The sequence below is a fragment of the Piliocolobus tephrosceles genome, chromosome 13 (assembly GCF_002776525.5).
Source record: "Piliocolobus tephrosceles isolate RC106 chromosome 13, ASM277652v3, whole genome shotgun sequence".
In the NCBI taxonomy this organism is placed as follows: domain Eukaryota; kingdom Metazoa; phylum Chordata; class Mammalia; order Primates; family Cercopithecidae; genus Piliocolobus; species Piliocolobus tephrosceles.
In genome coordinates, this window is record NC_045446.1 from 66,703,647 (window position 1) to 66,731,121 (window position 27,475).

At 39.1% G+C, this 27,475-nt stretch overlaps 1 protein-coding gene across 11 annotated transcripts in view; it reads left to right on the top strand.

Moving 5' to 3' along the window:
* The window catches only part of EMSY (EMSY transcriptional repressor, BRCA2 interacting), a 110,198-nt gene extending 105,726 nt beyond the window's left edge, over window positions 1–4,472 (top strand). For 4 of the 11 annotated variants that reach the window (XM_026446978.2, XM_026446982.2, XM_026446981.2 and 1 more), the window contains one exon: window positions 1,522–3,641. In XM_026446978.2, the coding sequence (XP_026302763.1) occupies window positions 1,522–1,716 (195 nt within the window). In that variant the 3' untranslated portion in view covers window positions 1,717–3,641. Of the gene's footprint in view, window positions 1–1,521 lie in introns of all 11 variants that reach the window. The other 7 variants (XM_026446977.2, XM_026446979.2, XM_026446980.2 and 4 more) reach the window with 4 other exon arrangements.
* The last annotated feature ends 23,003 nt before the right edge of the window (window positions 4,473–27,475 follow it).

Here is a 27,475-nt window from a genome sequence, read left to right on the forward strand (position 1 = left end):
TACTGTGTTCCAGGCACAGTGCTAAGTGCTGAGAATAGGGAAGTAAACAAGATGTATCTTCTATTATAAAGAAGTCTATGTATGTGGAATTCATAGACTTTTAGAACTGCAAGGATCTTCACAGCATATCCTCCAACTATCTTATTTTACACAAGATTAATGTAGGGCTCAAAGAAGTAGAGTGACTTACTCAGTGACCCACAGCAAGCCAGAGACAGAGCTGAACTAAAATCCAGGCCTCTTGACCTTGTCTAACAGTCTTACACAATTATCAGGTATGTGGAAGAAAGGAGCAGAAACAAACAAACAGAACTTTGTGACTCCAGAATCAATGCGTAGGCATCTTGCATTATTTTCTTGATAGTGTAATTTACATCTTTCCCCAATAAAGGGTTATTTTGGTCAGGTATATTTGCAAAGTGCTGATATTCAACTTTGCTCTGGGGTTTTTAATGTTAAAAATGTATATTTATTCATCAAATGTGTATTGAGCCTTTGCTGTGTGCCAGGCCTTGTTCAAAGCTCTGGGCATCTAGCAATGAATAAGATAGTCAAGATCTGTGCTCTGTCCACGTTCTCCTGGAGCTTACATTTTAAGAGTAAGAAACAATTTAACACAAGATAAATGCAATGAACAAAAATGTAACAGAATGTAATAGATATGGGGGTGGGATGAACCCACTACTTTTGGGTTGGTGGTCATAGAAGGAAAGCTTTTCCAAGCATTTGAACCAAGTTGCAGAGCAAACCATGCCATGATTTGTAGGACAGAGCCAGCCATGCCATGATTTAGAGGAAGAATATTCCAGGAAGAGGGGAAGGACTAGTACAAAAGCACTAAGGTACAAGTGAGTTTGGCGTGAAACTGGTAGCCATGGCAAGGTGTTTGGTTGTATAGCGAGTACAATAGGAAACAATTTTAGAGTTTTAAACAAGAGTATGACATGAACTGATAAACCTTTTTAAAGGATGTCTAATATGGAGGAAAAAGAATCTGACAAGGCAGTATACCTATGATATCTACTACACAGAGGCCTACAGCAAGTGTTCTTCTGCTGGTACTCGTCTTGCAGATAATAAAGGGAAAAATTAGGCTACATTTACATTTGCTTAATAATCAAATGAAAGCTTCATTCAGTGTTCTCCTGTTGAATTAGGCAATAGATTTCAGCCTCCTTGTTAGAAGAGGCACCATAAAGGAGTGCAAAGATTGCTTTCAGTTGTACAAGATTTGGATTTGAATCTTGGCATTAACCAACTGTGTGACTTTGGTTAAGTCACCTACCCTCTCAGTTTCCTCATTTGTAAATGGGAATAATAATGTCATTATAGTGTTGTCACAGGGATTAAGTAGAATGTGATGCGTGAAAGCACCTTGCACAGTGCCTGGCATGTAGTAGTTGTCCAGTTGTCCAATAAATGTCAGTTTTCTTTTCTATTTTTTTTTTTCTTGGTGTTGTTGAGGAAGTTATTCTGTTACCTTTTCTTACCATGAAGATTCTCCTGTGTCTTCTCTTCCAGGCCATTCCTCAGTATGCTATTCCTTGTCACTCCAGCTCCAATGTGGTGGTGGAGCCCAGTGGGCTTCTTGAGCTAAACAACTTCACCAGTCAACAACTGGATGATGAGGAGACAGCAATGGAGCAGGACATAGACAGTAGCACGGAGGATGGAACTGAACCCAGCCCTTCTCAGAGCTCTGCTGAACGGTCCTAGTGTATGGACACAATAGTGCACTTTAAAACCTGCTTGGTTACCAAGTGTCCAGGGAAACCCTTGTATTTTGATGACTAAAAAGAGCACTTTGCCTGTACTTAGGCTGTGGACCCTAAAGCAGCAGTGTTTCAACAAGATATTGCTGCAGGAGCAGCATTTTAAAACAAGATAAAACTCACAGAGGAATGTACTTTTTTAAAAAAAATGAAAAAGAAAAAAAAAAGCTGCACATTTACAGTGACTTAAGACCTGGTCTTCTTTCTCTGTTGGATCATGGCCGGTGAAAAAGTTTTGTCTTGCAGTGGAAAGAGACTTCCTGTGAATGTTTCTCAACTGGTTTCTACTGAGCAAAATACCATCTAAAAGGAGTATGTGAATAGTTGTATTTTGAAATGATGTGTCAGGAAAAGTTTTTAAAAAACTTGTATGTTTTTGCAAATCTCTGGAAGTGTTGAATTGGTTAAAATTTTACATTTGCTCAGTTCATAATTAGTTTATAAACACCTAGAATAATACTGGCATTAAAGAATCCTTCTTGGATGGTAGAAATCAGATCCCTAACCAGTGGGAAGTACTTTTGGGTGGCTTGTGCATTCTCATCAGTTGTGTGCTAATTTATTGTATTGTTCCTTTGTGCTCTAAGCAGCACACTTGCCTTCTATTTATTTAAGTGTAAACATTTCAAAGCAGGCCGTACTCCTTCTGACAAATTTCTTGTAAACCAGGATTGCCTACGCTTTCCACTGTCGTCTCTCTCCACTTTCCCTCTTCCTTTAAGAAAACGTACTAAGAAATGTTTCATTGTGAAGCAGAGGAAAAGAAACATTTTCAGACCTAAAGGAAATGTTCGGTCATGTTAAGAAAACAAATTCTTCATTCATATGATGCTTTCTTAACGTTGAAATTGCACATTCACATTGGACTGAGACTTTGAAAATAACTTTCACATACTTTTGTTTGAGCCCCTTTGAAATGTGTAAAAAGTTCATTTACAGTTCTAAATGTAATGTTTTTAAGCATTCTACCTTTTTAGGACACAGTTTGTTGAAGCAATATGTTTTGGTCTTGTGATCACTGTCTGTCACAAGTAAGAGTGAAAGGGGTAAGGGGGTGGGAGGGTAAGAGTTTTGACAAGTTGTGGCAAAGGAAACTATACTTTTCATTTTTTAAAATGTAAATAGAAAAGTTTTTAACGGTTTTATATAGATTTCACTATAAATAAGCATTTTAAGACTGACAAATGTTGAATTGTACATACATTTATCAGCATAACTGCCCAGTTTTTTTGGTGCTGAAGTACTGTAAGTAGAATTCATCAGCAGTCTCCTAATTTTTGCATCTACATCTGGGTGGAAAAAAAGCTGTGATACTATATAGTTAATAAATTCCCACTAGAGTGACGCTCAAGATTTAAACACAAGCATTCATAAGATGCACTGATCTCTGGTGGTTGTCACTAGTTCTGCTAGGGGATAATGATTTACCCATAGATGGAGCTGTTGGATATTATTTTATTGTACAAATTCATGTTTAAAAACCTTTGTGACTGTTTCTAGTTAAGTAATTTTTTAACCTTTCTTGGGTCATAGACTTCTTTGGTAAACTATGAACTCTCACCAAAAAGATACACATGCAACATGTTAAATACATGTTAGACTTTGCATACAATTTTAGGGGCTCATGGGCCTCTAAGCCTATCCATGTATTCCAGGTTAAGCCCTCTGTTATGGTCAATCCATTACTTACAGATGTAAGTTTTTATAAAATAAAGTATCTTTTAAATATTCATGGATCAAGTAACAAGAGCAAACTTGAATAAAGTTATGTTCTACGTATTTTGGCAGCATAGCATACCTGTGTCCCTTGAGAATTTAGCCTTCATATGTTTCTGCAATTGGAATGGCAAATAAAACTGCCATCGTCTACATTTAAAAAAAAAATTACAAATACTAAGAAATTATCAAGTGAGATTTGAAATTTTTCTTTTAAAGGTGCTAATTCGAAATAGAGCATGCATTCATTTATTTATTCAACAAATATTAATTGAGCATCTTCTGTATGACAGGTAGCGTTCTGTGCACTGGGGATACCATAGTGAACAAACAGGAAATCCTATCCTTATGAAGTTTAGAAACAGGGTTTCCTGCTGATGAAATGGATATGAGGAATGAAGATAGGAGAAAATAAGAATAATACTTAGGTTTTTTTAGTAAGTGGATAGATGATGATGCCATATATGGATTTTCAGACATCCCTTTACTGAAAGTCTTAGCATTATATCTATTAGTATTCCATGTTTAAGTACATAATTTAAAAGTAATTTAAAGTCATCTCTTTGAAGAATGTTAACAAATTACAATGCAAATGCTACAGAATTTTTAGAATCCTAACAACTATTAGGCAGTGATAAGAAAAATCTATTTGGTTTAAAGTAAACTTTAATAAGTGCCTGGTATTGCAGATGCAGTTTATGGTGAACTTAGAGGATTAAAAACAAAAGGGGGCTTCATTGAGATATCCACATGCCATAAACTCACCCATTTAAAGTATACTGTTTAATGGTTTTAGTATATTCACAGAGTTGGGCAACCGATTACTGCAATCAATTTGAGAACGTTTTCATTAATCACAAAAGAAATCCTGAACTGAAACCACCACCACCATCACTCCAGCCCTGGGTGACCACTCATCTACTTTCTGCCTCTTATGGATGTGCCGTAAAAAATGTGGACATTTCATATAAATGAGATTATATACTATGTGGTCTTTTGTGACTTCTTTCACTTAGCGTATTTTCAAGGTTCATCCATGTTGTAGAATGTGTCAGTACTACATTTCTTTTTCTGACCATTCCATTGTGTGACATCTATCACATTTTATTTATCCATTTATCAGTTGATGGATATTTGCATTGTTTACACTTTTGGGCTATTATGAATAATGCTGCTATGAACATTAGTGTACAAGTTTTACGTATTTTCAGTTCTTAAGGGTATATACCTAGAAGTGAAATTGCTGGGTCATACAGTGACTGTTTAACCTTCTGTGCGGGCGCCAGACTCTTTTCCACAGGGACTGCATATCAGCAGTCTATGAGAGTTTCAGTTTCTCCACATCCTTGCCAACACTTGCTGCTGTTTGTCTTTTTATTATAGTAATCCTCATGTATGAATTGTAAAGTGGTAGCCCATTGTGGTTCTAATTTCCATTCCTCTGATGGCTAATAATGAGCATCTTCATGTGCATGCTGGCCGTTCATATATCTTTGGAGAAATACCTATTCAGCTTCCTTGCCCATTTTCCAATTATTTTCTCTTTTCTCATTTTAAATTGAGAATTTTTGAAGTACAGGAAATACTACTAGTCTTAGGAGAAAAGTAATGTTTATCACCCTTAAAATCCTGGGTTGGGTTCTAGTTCTTCCTCTCTGATGTAACAAATTACTTAGCAGTATTAAAACAGTATAGCTTCATAATTGAAAACTTGCTTTTAATTACATTTCTTTGTGAGGTTCTCACAGTAGCCTGCTAAGGTAGGAGACTTAGTACAAAGGAAATAGTAGTCAGGTAGTCTGGATTTGACCCTTAGGCTCTTCTGTGTATTGATCATGTGAATTTTAGCAAGTCACATTTCTTCTCCGAGTCAGTTTATCCATAATAAAAGTGAGTATTTCTAACCCCATGGGATTATTATGAAGAAAAGATGAAACAGTACATGTAAAAATGCCAGTGAGAGTCAGGTGCTCAGTATTTTTGAGTCCAGTAATTACACCACTCCTACTTTATAAATAGAAAACTGAGGGTTCAAAGAAGTTAAATGATATACTAAAACTCAGATTAAATGCTAATGACATCATGCTGAGTCACGAATTACTACCTTCTCTAGAAGGAAGTGTTTTTGCTACCAAGCAGGATTGGCCATTGAAAGGATGGAGGAACTCGGTGTTGGACTATTAACGTGTCTACTAATCAGCCTTGGGTGCCTTTACACAGAGGTGCTCGATTCAGGCCTTTTTTTTTTTAGTTTAATTATGTGTCATAAATCCCATATATGAGGAAGTGGAGTGAAAAAAAAGCACTGTATAAGCAAGACCTTTCCCAGAAAGGATATTGAAAAAAAAAATCTGCTGCCTCTGCTTGCAGGTTCGTAAGCTTTAAGTAAGCAAGACTTGACCTATATATTGAAAAAGAAGAATTGAAACACAGGATCAGATTTGTAATTGTGAAAAGGCTTGCTCTGCCTTCTTCCCTCTTCCATGCTTACACATCACATACGCACTGTAACTGAAAACATATACCTGCTTTTTTTTTTTTTTTTTTTTTAAACCAGACAAGCCCTGTGAGCTTGGATCAGCTCTAAAAGGCATAAAACAGCAGAGGACAGAATGAAATAGTACTACGTTATCTGATTACTTAAAACTGATAAGCAATCTTCTCTCCAAGTGGTTCTGTCTGGTGTCCTGACTTTTCTTTCTCTGTCTTGCAACAGGTAGTTAATGAGCTCTTTCTGTGTGCAGACATTGGGGATACAGTTGTCAGCTAGGTGGGAAAAGCCTCTATTGTCATGGAACATCCAGTCTAGTGAAGGAAACATGTTAATCAAGAATTAAAACTAGATGTATTAAATGTTAAGAGCTGTGATGGAGAAATGCATAGTGTTGTGATAGCATATCAATGGAGAGATTAGGGAGAGTTTCTCTCAGGAAGGAATGCTCGAGCTGTGATCAGAAGGAACCAGAGGAATTAGGATATAACTAGACAAAGAGGAGGGAGATAAGTTGTGAAGACAGATAGGACAGCAGATGCAGAAGTCCTGTAGTGCAAGAGGCATGGTGGGAGGGAAATTTCAAGTAGGCCAGGGTGGCTGCAGCATGAGCAGCAAGGGCAGCATGGTGGGAGCAGATGGTGATAACCAAACTATATGAATCTTGCAGGTTGTGATAGAGGTGTGTTTGTCTTTGTTCTTGAACAATGGGAAGTCATCAAGAAGTTTAAGTCACTGGAGCTGGCAAAATGAATTAATATACTTACAAAATATTTGGAGTCTTGCTTGATTAGATCAGAAAAATGTATTTGACATTTCTTTTTTGATAACAATCTTATTTCCTTATGTCCTTTTCTCAAACATCTTCAATGGTTCCCTAATACAATGGTATGAATCTAGTATTTAAGGCTCTTAAAGCATCATTTTCTAGATTCATATTCCCATTTTACTACCCTGACCTACTGCCTACCTCCCCCACCCACCACATACACACTATGCTCTGCATTTGAAAGTCTCACCCATTTGTCAAAGTCCAGCTTGAATTCCACCTCCTTCATTTAGACTGCCCAGATCTCTTCAGTGAGAACTCAACCCACCCCACTGCTGGGTTCTTCTAGCATTTGGAGAGAAACACATGCTTACTTTGCACTTACCATTGGTTACCTGCTATGAATTATTTGCAGTGCATAATGATCCTCTTTTGGTGTAAGAAATCACATTTTATTTTATGAAGTTACCAAGTACCTTATATGATTCCTGATGGGAATTCCAAGTGTCCACCATCACTCAGTATGTGGGTTCCTTTGTAGTCCCACACAATGTGCCTGTCAGTCCTCAAGATGCATTATTTTAGGGAGTCATTCTAAGAAAGTTTTTTTCATCCTAAAATCATAGACACTGAGCTTTCTTAGTTCTTTTTCTCTTATGCTGTTGAATTAAATCTCAGGCTTAATGTTCAAGTTAGAAAAGGGTTTAGTGAAATCATAAATAATCTTGATAAGATTCACTCTCTCATTCAACCCAATACTGTTCCTATTTAGTCCCCCACAGGATCAACTGCTATTTTCTTGCATGGTGGTATTCACCAGGGTTTGTACTTAACCCACATCCCTTCTCACTAAGCACAGTCTTCCTGGGACTTTCATCTATGCTATAGCTTCAACTTCCACCTATGTATGGGTTAATTAAGTCATTGAATATTTATTGAGTGCATGTGTCTCAGGCAGTGTTCTAGCCACTAGGGATACAGCAGTGAACAAAATACTAAAAATGTACCTGCCCTATGTAGCTTACATTCTAAGCAGGCGATGAATATAAGTTTAAAATGCATAGTATCTTGGTGATAATAAAACATTAGGGAAGAAGAACATGAAATTCCAAGATGCGTGTGAAAATTTAGATAGGTTAGACAAGGAAGGCCTTACTGAGAAGGCAACAACAACAACAACAAAATGGAAGTGAGAGAGCTAGCCGAGCTGATGTCTGCAGAAGGTGTTTCAGGTGACAGAACAAGTACAAAGGCCCCAAGGAATGTGCCTCGCATGTTCAAAGATGGAAGAATGAGACAGGATTAGAGTGAATGGGGAGGAAGGGAGTAGTAGGACAGAAGGTGAAAACTGGAAGCATTTCTAGTTTTCTGAGTGTCATCATAAAAGGGAGTTGAATTTTGTCAAATGCCTTTTTTTTTTTTTTTTGCATCAGTTGAAACAATGTGGATTTTTTCTTTGTTTTATTTTTAATTATTTATTTATTTTTTTGAGACGGAGTCTCGCACTGTCACCCAGGCTAGAGTGCTGTGGTGCAATCTTGGCTCATAGAAACCCCTGCCTCCCAGGTTCAAGCGATTCTCCTGCCACAGTCTCCCAAGTAGCTGGGATTACAGGTGCCCACCACCACACCCGGCTAATTTTTTTTGTATTTTTAGTAGAGATGGGGTTTCACTATGTTGGCCAGGCTGAGTCTCAAACTCCTGACCTCATGATCTTCCCGCCTCGGCCTCCCAAAGTGCTGGGATTACAGACATGAGCCACCGCGCCTGGCCCCTTTTCTTTGTTTTTATTAATGTCTTTTGTGGGCAGCATATTGGATCATGGTTTTTTAATCCATTCTTGTTTTGGATTGGAGGCTTTAATCCATTTACATTTAATATACTATTGGATAAAGAAAGACTTCTACAATTTGATATTTGATTTTCATACGTCTTTTACCTTTTAAAATCCTGCATTTCCTTCATTACTGTCTTAATCTATTTTTATTTCTTTCTTTAAAACATTTTTCTCCTAACCTCTGTGTTGGTCAATTTTGTGTTTGTTTTTTTGTAATGAAATGTTTTGATTCTGTTCTCATTTCTTTTGTGGCTATTTTTAAGATATTTAGGTATTTTCTTTGTAGTTACCATGGGGGTTATATTGAACATCATAAATTTATAGCAAACTAGTTGAATTGAAACCAACTTAACTTCAATAGCATACAAAAAATTCTGCTCCAGTGTATCTTTGTCCCCCTTTTATGTTGTCACGAATTATATCTTTATGCATGTGTAACCAATAACAGATTTATAATTTTTTATTCATTCATCTTTTAAATCATGTAAATAAGTATCTTTTAACTCTCCTCCAGGTTTTTCTGGGCTTTTAGTTTGTTTCGTTGGTTGATTATTTGGTTGAAGGCTGTAGTAGTCCATTTGTCTAGTGACTTTTTCTACTTATTTTTTCATAGATTGTATTCCTTTTCATGTGTGATCACTGGTCATTGAAGTTGCTCTTTCTTAGCTTGTGTCTAACTAGTGTTTTGACAGATTTCTTTGAATGACAGGACCTAAACAAAAACACCTCTCTCAGTCTTTGCAGGTTGCTTCTGTTCTCTGGCTCTCCTTCAACACTTACGCAGACTTCCACTGAACCTACGGACCAACCTGTAGTGAAAGTTTGTGGTCTTTGACGAAGCTTTCTAAATTCCTCCATATACAAGGGTGCTTTGGAGTCTCCTAATGTCCCAAAGAAACACTCTCCTTGGCTTTTTCTTCTAGGCTTTTGGCAGTCTATTATATGTTGCAGCCAAAATCTAATCTTCTGCTTCAGGCATCTGCACTTTTTTTTTTTTTTTTTCTTTTTTTTTTTTTTGTGAGTCTTGTAATGTTTATAGAGTACTGTCTGCTACTTTTCTGGCCTGGGTACATTCTGCATTAAGCAGAGCAGACTGTGTCTTGCATCAGTCCTTCGAATAGCCCTGAGACAGATTAGAGCAGACCTACACAGTAATTTGAGAATGGTGTCTCCTCTGCCTCTTCTAGAAAGAGGGAACAGGATCCACGATAGAATGTGGGCTGCCATCTTTAAGACTGCTGCCAAGTCGGGACTAGGGCAAGGAGTAGTAATGCCACACAGCTTGCCTGTATCATATTTTTTTATTGTGGTAAAATATATATAACATAAAATTTGCCATTTTAGTTATTTTTATCAATAAGTGTACAGTTCAGTGACATGAAGCACATTCATGTTGTGGTGCAACCATCACCACTATCCATCTCTGGAACTTTTTAATCAACCCAAACTTCTTTAAACAATAACTCCTCATTCCTGCCTGCCCCAGTCCCTGGTAATCACCCTACAGTCAGGAGTTGCCCTCTTCTTGATTCAGTGTTCAGTTGTTGCTGTAAACCTTTGGCTGTTTTCTGGAGTTCTAACAAAGTTGGTTCTAACAGTTTCTGCTTGTTTTTTGATATTTCTGTGAAGCTGCCTACCCTGCCATTTTGCTGACATTACTATTAATGCCAAGGTTTTTGTTCTGAGCACCTTGGAAGAAGAGAATGACTATTAACTTAGATGAGAAAGACTGTGGGAAGATCTAATTTGGAGAGTAGAATATCAAGGTCTCAGTTTTAGATATTCTACTCTAAATATATCTATTTAATAGATATATTAAATTCAAGATGCTACTGGATATCAAGAAGAGAAGTCAAGTAGACAGAAAAGAGGTCTCAGGACTGAGCCTTGGGGTGATAAGGACATGGGGGTCAGGAAGATGAGGCAGAACCAGAAAAGACTGAGCAGGAGTAGCCAGAGGATGGAATGTAAAGTTGGAGATTGTGGTGTCTCGGAAATATGTAAAGAAAGTGTTTCTGCTGCTAGTCGAGTAACATGAGGATTCATGGAGCTTGCCATGTGGAAGTCATTGGCAATCTTGGGAAAAGCAGTTTTGGTAGAGTTGGAGGAGAATGGGAGGAGAGAATTGGAGACCAAGAATACAAATAATTTCATGAGTCACTGTACAGAGGAGCAGAGAAATGGAGCAGTTGCTGGAAAGGCAAGTGGGATCAAGAATTGTTTGTTTAATGTAAGAAACTGGGATTACTGATGGGATTGACCCAATGGAGAGGAGAAAGTTTGTGATGCAGGAGCAGAGAGAATTGCTGGTGCACTGTCCTTGAATAATGGGAAGGGACAGAATCTAGTAGAGGTGCTGGGTTCATCTATTAGAAGAGGAAGAAGCAGGTAGGTATACATTTGCTTCAATTTTCTGATGACTCTCAAATACACATCTGCAATTGCTCTCTTCTTTGAGCCAAAACTTACTTCCTTGGGACATCCCTGACTGGATTTTCTGAAAGTGTGTCAGCCTCAAGTTGTCCCAAACCAAGATCAACCCCTTTCCTTTCAACTTACTCTCTCTGCTTGTTACTCCTGGTCCATGGCAGCCCATTCATGCTGAGAAGAGGAAGGGTCAGTTTTTTCAGTGAGGTGGAAGCTTCAAGAAAAAGGCAATTCCAGAGCTGAGGCTGGAAGATGGGTAATCACGTGGGAAAAGGTAGGGAAGAATGAGACAGGCAAAGCATCAACGGTGGGGAGGGACACTGAGCTTGGGTTGGGGGATGACTCGGGGGTGGTGAGCTCAGAGCAGTCACCTAGAGGCTGTTACACTCCCAGATGCCAACAAAGCATTGTCAGGGGTTGTGGAGTTTCCCATAGGTTGTTATGTAATCCAAAAGGCTACTTGTCTTGAAGTTTTCTTCCATAGCATTAGATTGTTGTTCTGCCAGAAGAACCCTGCAAGCTGCTTCCACCTTCGGACCTTGTGCTGGCTTTTCCCTCTTCATGCAGTTCCCTTCCCTCTGACTTTTGACCAAATCCCCCTCTCACCCATCATCTTCGTGCTCACCTCTTGGGACACTTCTCCAGAGTCTTTCTCCTTTAGCCTCCTCACCTCTCTCTCATTTATGGCTTTTCTCATTTGTTATCCCAATTTTTGCTCTGTGAGGGTTTTCCTCTGAGGGTTGAATTCATCTCATGTCCTTAGAACAGGGCCTGGCGTGGAAAAGGCAACAAGTTTGTTGATTGACTATGAAAAAAAAAAAAAAAAAACCAAACTATCTCGGTCTTAGGTCTCTGGCCGCAGGTGCACAAATGCTTACTAACAAGTAAAGCCCAGAAATAACCTCCTTTTGGGCTGTTTTTAGATGAGGATGTTATTGTTGTGAGGCACGTGTGTGTCATCCATTCTGGACTCAGGAGACAGTGCCCATCTTGGCTGTCATTTGTTCTGTCACTTCAAAGTGCAGGAAAACCATGGGTGGTGATTTTAGAATCTTATTCAGAACCCTCAGGGAATGAGTCATTGTGCACTGACGACTTTTCCGGATTGCTGCAGTTCAAATAAATTAAGCAACAGGACATTATTGTTGTTGTTATTGTTGTTGTTAATTTTAACTATTTTTGAAGGTAAATTTCAGAAATGTATTATCATGCTTTCCTCAGTATGATTCTACCATCTCTTGTTTCTTCAGAATCATGATGATGAGCATAGTTATAATAATTTTTCAGCTCAGCAATGAGAATACAGAGCTTTGCTGGCCTCTCTCTGGAGCGGATCTGGACCACAGCCCTAACTATATGGTGGAAGGAGCTGAGCTGCCCCAGAAATCAGAAGGATAAGTCAGAGAAAGAGGCAGGCCCAGACCCCAAGCACAGGGCCAGTGAGTCCCAGGCTTCAAGTGCACCAGAGTCCCCTGGGGATCTTGTTAAAATACAGGTTCCGATCCAGTAGACTCAGATTCCTCTGCGGGCTGGGATCTGAGTTCTGCATTTTTAACAAGATCCTGGGCGATGCTGGTGCAGCCAGACCACAGACCACCTTTTCCATATCAAATCTTTCTGTATCAAGTTGACCTCCCAGAGGTTTTCTTGTGATCTTGAGTGGATTTTGCTGGGAAGCTTATCTTTCTCTGGGGCTTCTTACACACATACCAGGTGGACTCTGGTGGTAATAATTCTTCTAAAGTTTATAAAATGATCACCTATTTCTCTTCATTCTCCCAATTGTCCTAGGAGGTAAGTTAGCACCCTTTTACCAACTGAGACACCAATTCCTGACATCACATGGTTCCCAGGAGATGGAGGCAGAGCTCATGGCTCCGTGTCTAGTGCGCTTCTCACCCCTTTCTGCTGCCTCCCCTCCTATCTGTGCTCTGTGCCCTATATAGCCTTGTGGACTCTCAGTGCTGAAGGGAAAAGAATTGTATGTGTGCACAGATGTGCGTGCCTGTGTTAAAAGGAAAGGCTGATTAGCAACAGCTGTAGCACATGGGGCCCATGTAGTCTCACTTGGGATACCCTTTTGCAGAGACTGACATTTCCTCTCTGCTCCATCTCCCAGTACCAGTGAAGCCCTAGCATCATACTGTATGGGTGAAATACTGTGTCACCAGCAGCAGCGGTCCCTGCAGCACGTGCTGAGATGCTGTTTCTGCCCCACCGTCACCCCTTCTCATTTGGTGGCAGGCTGGTTGGGCTTGATCTGCCAGCATCTGCTTTCTCTGGCCACTGGGGCTACTTTGTCCTGTACAAGGCATTGAAGTGCTGGGAAATTAATGCCCCTCAGTCAACCAAGGGCTAATGGAAACTGATGTAAAATAATCAAGCTCTTCTAAGTAAGGATAACTCTGTGGCATTTTCCCCCACATCAAGCCTCAGTTACTGTGGTGACTTGCTTGATAATGTCTCACTTCCCCACTCCCTTAATAGTAGTTCCTGGGATCCCTTCCTAAAGGAATGACTTGCACTCAACTCCTTGTCTTGGGGTCTGCTGGAGGAACCCAAATTAAGGCACTTCTCCCAACCACTCTTTCTACTGACTTACATCTAAACCCATATACCTGATTTTCCTCTCATCACAGTGGAGAAGTATTCCAGTTCCTGGTGAGGTCAGACCCTCCATGAGGGGCCTGGATCGCATCCTTACAGCCTTCTCAAGGTTTCCCTCTTGATATTATTTCCCTTCTCTGTGGCATCATCTTTCCTTCTCCCTCTCGCTTCCTCTTGTCTCACTTTTCTCCTCCTTTGTCTCCCTCTCTCCTAGAATATGTCAAACAGGCCCCGAGATGACCCCTCAGGCCATGGTCTTCTGATTCTAGCCAATATGGAGCAATAGTGACTGGATTTTCTCATGTGCCTGAAACAGCCATAGCAATAACAACAACAACAACAACAACAACAACAACACTATATGACACTGTGGTTGTCAAGACACTGGGCCTCCAGCAACAGCAGCCAGAAGATGGGAAAGAAACAGGGTGAAGAAGTCTATGATTGTCCTAGCACAAGAGGGAGTTTCTAGGCCATAGCATAGGGAAGAGAACCCAGGTAGAGCCTGGTGGGCTCCATGAATTGAGAAAACTGGACTAAGAGTCCAGAGAGACCAAGGTAGTTAGAATGTCCAGGGCAAAGTAGTAAAGGAGAGAGCTGCACAGAGAGAGAACTCCTAAGATTTACAGTGATCCATACATGCTTGTGAAGAAATATCCAAAGGTAAGGGAAGCACCACCGGAACTAGAGGAAATCATAGCTAGCACTCACACAGGGCCGGAATAGTGCCTGTTCCCACCGGTCAGTCTGGAAAACCTCATGCTTCACAAGACATTGAGTACAGTACTCAGGAGGGTTTGCCTCAGTAGTGGGTAATAGTAAGCCCTAGAGTAACTGCTGCTCTAGTCCTTCCTAACAAATCTTAAAAGAAATACCAAAATGATCAAACTGTTTCCAAGTAACTTAACTGCATCTCAGAACAAAGTTCAAGAATATAGGAATACAAAAATGTCCAACACTCAGCAAGGTAATATTCACAATTACTATCATCAAATAAAAAATTTACAGGCTTGCAAATCAATCAAAACTGGACCCGGATTGACACAGATGTAAAAACTAGCAGACAAGAACACTAACACATTTGTTATAGCTACATTATATGTGTTCAAAAGTTAAGTGGAGACATGGAAGATATTAAAGACTCAGATCAAATTTCTGGAGATGAAATCTCTAGACTTCATTTACTGAAGTGGACTTCTTCCACTGAAGTCTTGAACTCCTCAAAGTCATCCATGAAGACTGGAACCCACTCCTTCCAAACTTGTGTTAATGTTGAATTTTGACCTCCTCCCGTGGATCATGAATGTTCTAAATGGCATCTAGAATAGTGATCCTTTCAGGAAGGTTTTTAACTGACTTTGCCCAGATCCATCAGAGGATTCACTATCTGTGGTAGCTAATATACCCTTACAAAATGTATTTCTTAAATAATAAGACTTGAAAGTTGAAATTACTCCTTGCTTTATGGACTGTAGAATGGATGTTGCGTTAGCAGGCACGAAAACAATCTTGTACATGGTCATCAGAGCTCTTGGGTGACTAGGTGCGTTGTCGATGAACGGTAATATTTTGAAAGGAATCTCTTTTTTCTCAGCAGTAGGTCTCAATAGTGGCTTAAAACATTCAGTGAGCCATGCTGTAAACAGATGTGCTGTCATCCAGACTTTGTTATTCCATCGATAGAGCACAGGTAGAGTAGATTTAGCATCATTATTAATAGCCTTAGAGTTTTCAGAATTGCAAATGGGCATTGGCTTCAACTTAAAATCAGCAACTGCATTAGTCCCTAACAAGAGAGTCAGCCCATCCTTTGAAGCTTTGAAGCCACATACTGACTTCTCTTTCCTAGCTATGAAAGTCCTAAATTACATCCTCTTCTGACAGAAGGCTGTTTTGTCTACACTGAAAATCTGGTGTTTAGCCACCTTCAACAACGATCTTAGCCAGATATACTGGATAACTTGCTGCAGCTTCTCCAACAGCACTTGCTCCTTCACCTTGTACTTTTATGTCCCATAGATGGCTTCATTCCTTAAACCTCATGAACCAGCCTCTGCTAGCTTCAAACTTTTCTTCTGTAGCTTCCTTACCTCTCTCAACCTTCACTGAATTGAAGAGAGTTAGGCCTTGATCTGGATTAGGTTTTGGATGAAGGAATGTTGTGGCTGGTTTGATCTTTTATCCAGACTGCTGAAACTTTCTCCACATTAGCAATGAGGTTGTTTTGCTTTCTTATTATTTGTGTGTTCACTGGAGTAGCATGTTTAATTTCCTTCCAGAACTTTTCCTTTGCAGTCACTACTTGGCTAACTGGTGCAAGAGGCCTAGCTTTCAGCCTGTATCAGCTTTCAGCATGCCTTCCTCACTAAGCTTAATCATTTATAGCTTTTGACTTAAATTGAAAGATGTGCAACTCCTCCTTTCACTTGAACACTTAGAGGTCACTGAAGTTATTAATTGGCCTAACTTCAATATTATTGTGTCTCTGGGAACAGAGAGGCTGGAGGAGAAGGAGAGAGATGGGAAAATGGCCAGTTGGTGGAGCAGACAGAACACATACATTTACTGATTAAGTTAGCTGTCCTATGGGTGTGCCCTGTGGCAGTCTAAAACAATTACAGTGGCTGTATCAAAGATCACTGTTCACAGATTAACATACCACATATAATAATAATGAAAAAGAATGAAACATTGAGAGAGTTATTAAAATGTGACAGAGACATAATGTGAGCACGCGCCAGGGCAATCAGGCAAGAGAAAGAAATAAAGGATATTCAATTAGGAAAAGAGGAAGTCGGATTGTTCCTATTTGCAGATGACATGATTGTATATTTAGAAAACCCCATCGTCTCAGCCCAAAATCTCCTTAAGCTGATAAGCAACTTCAGCAAAGTCTCAGGATACAAAATCAATGTGCAAAAATCACAAGCATTCCTATACACCAATAACAGAGAGCCAAATCATGATTGAGCTCCCATTCACAATTGCTAGAAAGAGTATAAAATACCTAGGAATCCAACTTACAAGGGATAAGGGATGTGAAGGACCTTTTCAAGGAGAACTACAAACCACTGTTCAATGAAATAAAAGAGGACACAAACAAATGGAAGAACATTCCCTGCTCATGGATAGGAAGAATCAATATCGTGAAAATGGCCATAGTGCCCAAGGTAATTTATAGATTCAATGCCATCCACATCAAGCTACCAATGACTTTCTTCACAGAATTGGAAAAAAGTAAAGTTCATATGGAACCAAAAAAAGAACCTGCATTGCCAAGACCATCCTAAGGAAAAAGAACAAAGCTGGAGGCATCATGCTACCTGACTTCAAACTATACTACAAGGCTACAGTAACCAAAACAGCATGGTACTGGTACCAAAACAGAGATATAGACCAATGGAACAGAACAGAGGCTTCAGAAATAACACCACACATCTACAACCATCTAATCTGACAAACCTGACAAAAACAAGAAACAGGGAAAGGATTCCCTATTTAATAAATGGTGCTAGGAAAACTGGCTAGCCATATGTAGAAAGCTGAGAATGGATCCCTTCCTTACGCCTTATACAAAAATTAATTCAAGATGGATTAAAGACTTAAATGTTAGACCTAAAACCTTAAAAACCCTAGAAGAAAACCTAGGCAATACCACTCAGGACATAGGCATGGGCAAGGACTTCATGACTAAAATGCCAAAAGCAGTGGCAACAAAAGCCAAAATAGACAAATGGGATCTAATTACACTAAAGAGCTTCTGCACAGCAAAAGAAACTACCATCAGAGTGAACAGGCAACCTACAGAATGGGAGAAAAATTTTGCAATCTACCCATCTAACAAAGAGCTAATATCCAAAATCTACAAAGAACTTAAACAAATTTACAAGAAAAAAACCAACCCCATCAAAAAGTAGTCAAAGGATATGAACATATACTTTTCAAAAGAAGATATTTATGCAGCCAATAGACACATGAAAAAATGCTCATCATCACTGGTCATCAGAGAAATGCAAATTGAAACTACAATGAGATACCATCTCACACCCGTTAGAATGGTGATCATTAAAAAGTCAGGACACAACAGGTGCTGGAGAGGATGTGGAGAAATAGGAACACTTTTTTTTTTTTTTTTTTTTTTGAGACAGAGTCTCGCTCTGTCACCTAGGCTGGAGTGCTGTGGCCGGATCTCAGCTCACTGCAAGCTCCGCCTCCCGGGTTCACGCCATTCTCCTGCCTCAGCCTCCCGGGTAGCTGGGACTACAGGCGCCGCCACCTCGCCCGGCTAGTTTTTTGTAGTTTTTAGTAGAGACGGGGTTTCAACGTGTTAGCCAGGGTGGTCTCGATCTCCTGACCTTGTGATCCGCCCGTCTCGGCCTCCCAAAGTGCTGGGATTACGGGCTTGAGCCACCGCGCCCGGCCGAGGAACACTTTTACATTGTTGGTGGGAGTGTCAACTAGTTCAACCATTGTGGAAGACAGTGTGGTGATTCCTCAAGGATCTAGAACTAGAAATACCATTTGACCCAGAGATTCCATTACTGGGTATATACCCAAAGGATTATAAATCATGCTACTGTAAAGACACATGCACACATATGTTTACTGTGGCACTATTCACAATAGCAAACCCTTGGAAACAACCCAAATGTCCATCAATGATAGATTGGATTAAGAAAATGTGGCACATATACACCATGGAATACTATGCAGCCATTAAAAAGCATGAGTTCATGTCCTTTGTAGTGACATGGATGAAGCTGGAAACCATCATTCTGAGCAAACTATCACAAGGACAGAAAACCAAACACTGCATGTTCTCACTCATAGGTGAGAATTGAACAATGAGAACACTTGGACACAGGGTAGGGGGACATCACACAGTGGGGCCTGTCAGGGGGTAGGGGGATGGGGGAGGGATAGCATTAGAAGAAATATCTCATGTAAATGACGAGTTAATGGGTGCAGCAAACTAACACGGCGCATGTAGACATATGTAACAAACCTGCACGTTGTGCACATGCACCCTAGAACTTAAAGTATACTAAAAAAAAAAAAAAGAAAAAGAAAATGTGTGTACCATCATTAACCATCTGAGAAATGCAATTCAAAGCTACAATGATACACAACATAAAGATGGCAATCCTCGTCGTCGTCGTCATTATCATCAGGATGTAAACTTGCTGAAGACAGGGTTTCTTTTCTTTCCCTTGCTGTATCCACAGTTCATAGAACATTTCCTGGCACATGATTGTTGACTAAAACAGAGCCATCCAGGCCAGAGAGTATTACCAGAGGTATGCATTGAGGGTAGAAATAGTAGCAGCAGGGAGCTAGGGATGCAGGTAGCAAGAGTGAGTGAAAGTCATGCCTAAATGAAACCAACATTACCTCCAGCAGCAGTGGGACTGGTGGAGGGCAGGGCTGGCTGCTCTCTGAAGGTCAGCAGGCTAAATAAAATGCTTAGAAAGAGGCTCGGTTGGTAGGAATGGATGCTTCTGCAATCTTATTTAATAATTTTTTAAATTTAGAAATTAATATATACAGAAGAATGCATAAAACATATATGTGCACTTTAAAGAATGATTATAAATCAAACATCCATGTAACCACCACCCAAGTTAAGAAATAGGACATTAGGCTGGGCACAGTGACTCACATTTGTAATCCCAGCACTTTGGAAGGCCAAGACGGGCAGATCTCCTGAGGTCAGGAGTTTGAGACCAGCCTGGCCAATATGGTGAACCCCATCTCCACTAAAAATACAAAAATTAGCCAGGCATGGTGGGGCACGCCTGTAGTCTCAGCTGCTCAGGAGGCCGAGGCAGGACAACTGCTTGAACCCTAGAGGTGGAGGTTGCAGTGAGCACTCCCTGATCACATTCCTCCTGTCTTCTAAGACAAAACAACCCTCTTGATTTTTGTTATAATCATCCCTTGCTTCAAAAAATATTTTATCATCTACTTCTGTACACCTAGATAATATCTTATTCAGTTTTTAAACTTTATATAAATGGAGATATAATGAATGCATTCTTCCATGATTTGCTTTTTTTCCTCTTAATATTATGTTCACAAGATACTTTTGTGTTGATGGATGCGGCTGTTTATCACTGCTGTTGTGTAGTATTCTGTTGAGCGGATACACCACAATTTATTTTCCAGTTTACTACTGTAGGTGGATGGTTTCTAGGTTTTTTTGGCTATTATGAAAATGATGCTAAAAATATTTTGTACATATGTAAGTTTCTTCAGGCTCAGCATTATATATATATATAGTACGATACATAGTATGTAATATATATAAGTTTCTTAATTTTGATGAAGTCAAACCAACTTCATCAAAATTAGTTGACATATTTGTATGTATGTATTTATATATAAACTTGCATGAATATATGTGTGTGTATATATATGAATTGTTGAGTCATACAGCTTTACTAGATAATACCAAATAATTTTCTTAATTGATTAATTTACAGTCCCATTAGTACTGTGTGCTCCCCACCTTGGTTAACAATAGATAATTTTACACTACATAATGTTTGCAATATGATATATAGGTAACCATATTTTCAAAAAAATAAGTGAAATTTTAGCATAGTTTTAAATTTCGAGAAAAATTACCAGAATGGTATGGGAAGTCCTGCATATGCCTCAGCCAGTTTCTCCTATTGTTAAAATCTTTACATTATTATGATATATTTGTCACAACCGAGAAAGCAACTTTGGCACATTACTAATTAACCAAACTGCACACTTTATTTGGACTTTACTAATTTTTCCATGAATGTTCTTTCTTCTAGTCCAGGAACCCACCCACTAAGCCACATTCCATTTAGTCATCATGTCTCCTTAATCTTCTCTTGTCTGTGATAGTTTCTCAGTCTTTTCTAGTTTTTCATGACCTTGACAGTTTTGGGGAATACTTGTCAGGTATTTTGAAGGTTGTCTCTCAATTTAGGTTGTCTGACATTTTCCTCGTGGTTAGACTTGGGTAATGGGTTTGGGGGAAGAAAACCACAGAAGTGAAGTTCTCTTCTCATCATATCATATCAAAGGGACACACGACTTAGGAAAAAGATTATGCCCCAGCTTCTGGGGGAGGGAAATATCTATGTAAAATATTTGCAGTTCTTCTGTATGGGAGATTTGTCTCTTCTCTCCATTTATTTATCTTCTCTATCACTTATTTATATTAATATGACTTAGGAATATTTACTTTGTACATTATTTATTTTGTTGCTCAAATTGTTCCAGCTTGGACCATTGGAGACTCTTTCAGACTGGCTCCTATATCTTTGGCACTTCCTTATTTTCTGCCTCTATAATATTCTCAAGGTTTATCTTGTATTTTTTTCTGCCCCAGCTCTAGAACCAGCCATTTCCCCAAGTAGCCCTCGTTCCTTTTATTGGAGAATGGTGTTAAAAACCAAGATCTGAGTCTTGAGTGTGCTCACTGCTGCTGGGCTGTTGTTGATCCTAGGCCCTCTTAGTGGAAAGAGCTAGGAAATAAATATGCACATCAAATCCATAGATATATATACATATCTATAATTATTTCTGTATCTATCCTTCTGTATCTATATTAAGTTAGCCACACTGATGTGTCTTGCTGTATCCAATATTACACTGTTCACTCTAGCCTTCCCCTCTCGCACATATGTAACTTCTCTCCCCAACAGTGATAAATCTAGCTCCAATCATCCAGCATCCATTTATTTATTTGTTCATCCTCAGTATACATGCACAGTAGCTTCAGAATTGTTAAGCCATATCCCTGTGAGAAATAACTTTACCAACTAGAATACAGTGCCTATATACAATTCCTTTGTGTTTAGCCTTACAGTTTCTGGCCAAACACTGTTTTTTCAAAGTTACTTAGGCCTGCTCCTTTCTTCTCTATCCCCTTCAAATGTTATATTATACATTTGTAACACAGTTAGATTCTTTTGTCACAGTCTGAATTCATCCTAGGAGCCCCTGACTTCCTGGTTGATTGATTTTTAAAATATATAAACATTGGGCCAGGCATGGTGGTTCATGCCTGTAATCCCAGCACTTTGGGAAGTGGAGGTGGGCAGATCTCTTGAGCTCAGGAGTTTGAGAACAGCCTGAGCAACATGACGAAACACTGTCTCTACAGAAAATACAAAAAGTAGCCAGTGTGGTGGTGCATACCTGTAGTCCCAGCTACTTGGGAGGCTGAGGTGGGAGGATCATCTGAGTCCAGGAGGTAGAGGCTGTAGTGTAATTGCACCACTGTACTCCAGCCTGGGCAGCAGAGTGAGACCCTGTATCAAAAAAATATTTTTATAGTCACTAAAGTTCACTTTTTGTGCTGTAAATTCCTAAGGTTTTGACCATTGCATTGCATTGTATCATGTATCATCCAGAACCATACAGATTAATTCAATCACCCAAAAAGTTTCCTAAATTCTGTAGTCAACTCCCCTTCCCCAAACCCCTGGCAAGCACCGACTGCATATTCATCCCTTTAATTTTTCTTTTTCCAGAGATGAAAAACTACATGATTACATATATTTCATCTCTCTAGTTTTTCTTTTTCCAGAATTTTCATATATGTGAAATCATACAATATATGGCCTCCGAAGTCTGGCTTCTTTCACTTAGCAAAATGCATTTCAGATTCATTGATAATTTTTCTGTGAATTAATAGTTAGTTCATCTTTATCACTGCATAGTATTCCATTGTTCCACAGTGTGACGGTTAATTTTATGTGTCAGCTTGGCTAGGCTATATGCCCAGTTATTCAATCAAACACTAATTTAGGTGTCTCTGTGAAGGTATTTTGTAGATGTGATTAACATCTATACTCGGTTCACTTTAACTAAAGGTGATTACCTTTGATCATGTGGGTAGCTTCATCTAATCCATTGAAGGCCTTAAGAACAAAAACAGATTTCCCAGAGAGGAAGAAATTTGGCCTCCAGACCATAGCATCAGCTCCTTCCTGAATTTCCAGCCTGTTGTCCTGCCCTACAAATTTCAGACTTGCCAGCCCCTACAGTCATGTGAGCCAATTTCTTTCCTAGTTCAACAGATAGACAGAGCCAATAGGATGTAGATCCTCTGGTTTCTCTGGAGAACCCTGACTGATACACACCGTTTATCCATTCACCTATTGAAGGAGCAGGCCATCTTGGTTGTTTTCTGTTTGGGGCAATAATGAATAAAGCTGCTATAAACATTCACGTGTAGGATTTTGTGTTTAGTTAACTTTTCAGTTCACTTGAATAAATACCTGGGAGTGTATAAATACCTATAAATTCAGTTCACTTGAATAAATACCTGGGTTGTATGGTAAGTCTATGTTTACCTTTATAAGAAACTGCCAAAGTGTCTTTAAAGTAGCTATACTATACTATTTTGCATTCCCACCAGCAATGCATGAGAGTTCCTGTTCCTCTGCATCCTCATTGGTATTTGTTATTCTCAGATTTTTGTATTTCAGCCGCTCTAATAGGTGGAATCTCATGGTTGTTTTGATTTGCATTCCCCTAATAACAAATAATTTTGAGGGTAATTGTATTTTTAATTTCCCTTTTTCTAATTATTATTAAGGTTGAATTTATTTTTCTGGATTTACTGGCCAACTGATTTGTCTTTTCATGAAGTGTCTGTTCAAGATTTTGCCTATTTCTTATCTTTTTCTTATTATTTCTTAGGACTTCTTTATGCATTCTGGGTATAGGTTTTTTCTGATGGTATGTATCACAAATATTTTCCCTTACTTTATGGTTTGCTTTTCTCTTTATAAGGCTTTTTGATGAACAAAAAACTTGCCTTTGAACTAGAGCATTTGCTCTATTTACATTTAATTTAAATACAGACATACTGGATTTATATCTATCACTTATTTTGTGCTTTCTGTTTATTCCATCTGTTTTATTTAGTTTTCTCCCCTTTCTCCCCTTCATTGACTTATTTGGTATCATTCAGTCTTTCCCTCTACTGCTTTGAAAGACATACACTCTGTTGTAATCTTCTTAGTGTTTTCCTTAGAAATTAAAAGATCATCCTTAATTTACCAAAATCTAATGTAGTAAATATCTTTACCCTCCTCTTGAGCAATAAAAGGATCTTCAAACACATTTTTTTCCACTCCTAAATTACATGCTATTGTTATTGTGTATTTTAACACTGTCTTTTAAAAAAACTTTCTCTCACAGTATAATATACTGCAGAAATTTTCACATAGAAAAATGCTGACCCGATGAACTTTGCAAACTGAACACATCCATGTTATCAGCACTCAGATCAAGAAAGATAACATTATCAGCACCCTGAAAGCTCCTTTTCAGTCATTACTACGACCTGCCAAATGGTAACTACTATCATGTCCTCTAACAACCTAAGTAGTTTTGCCTGCTTTTGTACCTTATAAAAAAGGAGTCATACAATATGTATTTACTTGTGCCTGGCTTCTTTTGCTCAACATTATGTTTGTGAGGTTTACACAGATGATTACTATCATTGTGATTTTTGTTATTGCTTTGATCAAAGTCTAGTTTGATATTAATATGGCCACTTCAGCTGTCTTCTTTTAATTTTTTCTTCTTTTTTTGAATTTTGTTTCTCTGGTCTTTGATTCAGGATTCAGCTTTCTTTTGATTAATGTTTTAATAGTATATTATTTCCCAGTCTTTTCCCTTTTTTTTTTTTTTTTTTTTGAGACAGGGTCTCACTCTGTCACCCAGGCTGGAGTGCAGTGGCGTAATCATAGTTCACTGCAGCCTCAGCCTCCCCAGGCTCAGATGATCCTCCCACCTCAGCCTCCTGACCAGCTGGGACTACATGCCCGTATTGTTTTAGTAGAGATAGGGTTTCACCACGTTTCTCAAGCTGGTCTTGAACTCCTTGGCTTAAGCAACCCTTCTAGCTCATCCTCCCAAAGTGCTGGGATTACAGGTGTGAGTGTGCCACCCTGTCCAGCCCATTCATTTACTTTTTTTTTTTTTTTTTTGAGACAAAGTCTCACTCTGTCACCCAGGCTGGAGTGCAGTGACATGATCCTGGCTCACTGCAATATCCATGTCCCGGTTCAAGCGATTCTCCTGCCTCAGCCTCCTGAGTAGCTGGGATTACAGGCACTAGTTTAGTAGAGATGCGGTTTCACCATGTTGGCCAGACTGGTCTTGAACACCTGACCTCAAGTGACCTGCCCACCTTAGCCTCCCAAAGCGCTGAGATTACAAGTGCGAGCCGCTGCACCCAGCCCCATTTGTTTACTTTTAACCTATCTATATCTTTACATTAAAATAGGTTTCTTGTAAATGACAAGTAGTGTGTCTTGCTTTTTTCTCTAATCTGACAATCTTTTTTAACTGATGTGCTTAGACTATCTACATTTAATGTAATTATTAATAGAGCTGAATTTAAATCAACCACTTTGCTAGTATTTTTTGGTTTATTCCATCTTTTCTTTGTTCCACTTTTCTTTTTTCTGCCTGCATTTGGATGGAGTATTTTTTAAATTCCATTTTCACTCCAGTATTGTCTTATTATGCATACCAATTTTTAAATTGGTGGCGGGGGGAGGTTCCTAGGGTTTAAAATACGCATCTTTGTCACAGTCTACTTTCAAATAATATACGTGCATAATATTACATGCCTTCACATAGGTGCAAACATTTTACAACAACAATATACTTTCAATTCCTCCTGACCATTTTTTTGTGTTATTGTTGTCCACATTTTACCTTTATATAAACTACAAACCGCAAAATACAATGTTACTATTTTTGCTTTAGACAATCAATTTTCTTTTAGAGCAATTCGAAGTAAAAAAAAAAAATCTTTCCACTTACCTTCATTAAAAAAAATTTCTAGAGCTACTCATTTTTTTGTGTATATCTAAATTTTGTCTAGCGTAGTATTCTTTCTCCCCGAACTTCTAACACTTCTTGCAGCTCAGGTCTTCTGGCAATGATGTCTCTCAGCTTTTTTTTATCTGAAAAAGTCTTTATTTTGCCTTTGCTTTGGAAAGATAGCTTTTACTGGAAATACATTTTTGGGTAACAGTTCTTGTTATTGTTTTCTCTTTCAGTACTTTGAAGATGTCACCTAACTGTCTTCTGGTCTTCTGGTTTATGTAATTACTTATGAGAATTCTTCTACAGCTCTGATCTTTGTTCCTCTCTAAGCAATGTACCTTCTTTTTTTTCCTCGGGGGTCTTCAAGATCTTCTCTTTTTTGTTTATCTATTTTGTTTCTGAGGATGAAATATCTCAATTTTCTGGTTGGTTTTTGCTTTTGTTTGGTTATTTATTCTTCTTGGGGTTCTCTTAGCTTCTTGGATCTGTGATTTACTGTGTATGTTTTTCATTATTTTTGGAAAATTCCTAGCCATTATCTACTTAATATGTCTTGTGTCCCATTCTCATTCTCCTCCTTCTTGAGATCCAATTCCACTTATTTAGACTGTTAAATATTGTCTCACAGCTCGTGCATTCTCTGTTCTGTTTTATTGTTGTTGTTGTTTTATTTTGTTTTTACTCTTGTTTTCTTTTAGTTTGGGTAATATCTACTGACCCATCTTCAAGTTCATTGATTCATTCCTCAGTTGTTTTGAGTCTTCTGACAAGCCACAGAAGGAATTTTTCATCTCTAGTATGGTGATTATATTGTCCACTTTTTCTATTAGATTCTGTAACATATTACTCCTATTTGGTTTAAAGTTCTCTTATGATAGTTCCAACATGTGGATCATGTCTGCATCTGGATTTATTGATTACCTTGTCTCTGGACAATGGGTTGTTTGTTTCTTGCCTTTTTTTTTTTTTGGCGTGTTTTTATTTTTGATTGAATGTCAGACATTGTCGAGCAGTAGACACTGAGATAAACAGTTATTACACCTGGAAAAAGGCATGTCTCCTGTTCTGTCAGCTCATTGGTGTGTGGAATTGAGTCAATCTAGTCAGGAGTTGAGTTGGGTTTGGGTTTTGTTGTTACTAGGGTTATCTTCAGTGTGTTGCAGTCTGTGAATTCTTCTAGAATTGCCTCAGGTTTAGGACTGGAACTGGGATGCTGAAGGATTTTTCTCAGTGATCTCAGGCTTCAGCCATCTGTGTACTCCTGTACCACATACGGGCTTCCTCTCCGCATTCTTGCTCTTCTCCCAGTTAGCAGACTGATCTTGCTTGTTACAAATGCTTTCCAGGCTCATCGTGGGGACAGGGAGGCGATCTCTTTGCTATGTCCCAGTCTCAGTGTTAGGCAGGCCCTGTGTCCTTGGGCCTCGGTGGGAAGAGGGAGGTTTGCTCAGGATTCCTGCCCCTCATCCCAGTGGAAGCCACAGTTTGCCTCATATCTGTGCAGAGTCTGTACTGGATAGGGTTTCCAGCCCTCTTCCATTCGTAAGAAGTCTCTAGTGGCATTTGTTTAGGATTCTGGGCCTGGAACAGTTTCCTTTTCTTCTATCTTTCACCTATCAGCAATGGAATCTTGCCTGTGTCCATACCCTTGAGGGTAACAGGGTTTGCTACCTCTCCCCTCATATATTGCGGGTTTTTTCCATATGAGAGCAGAGTTTGGGCAGGGAGACAGGGCAGTGTGTCTTTGCTGTGGTCATCACTGACCTCTGCCTGCACATACGCACTACCCAAAGCTGCTCTCTACAATCGCTCAGCCTTTCCCCAGTCTTGCTCATCAGTACCTGATGGAAGCCCAAGGAAAAGGGCCTGAGAGTACATTAAAATTTTCCTCTGGGGCTCTAGACTGCCAAACTAGCCAACACTTGGCTGTTAGCCAAATTTCAAGCTATTTTCTTCTCTAGCTGTATGGTGGTCAGTACCTCTTCCTATGCTCTGTCACAAGTGACCCAATCCCTGGA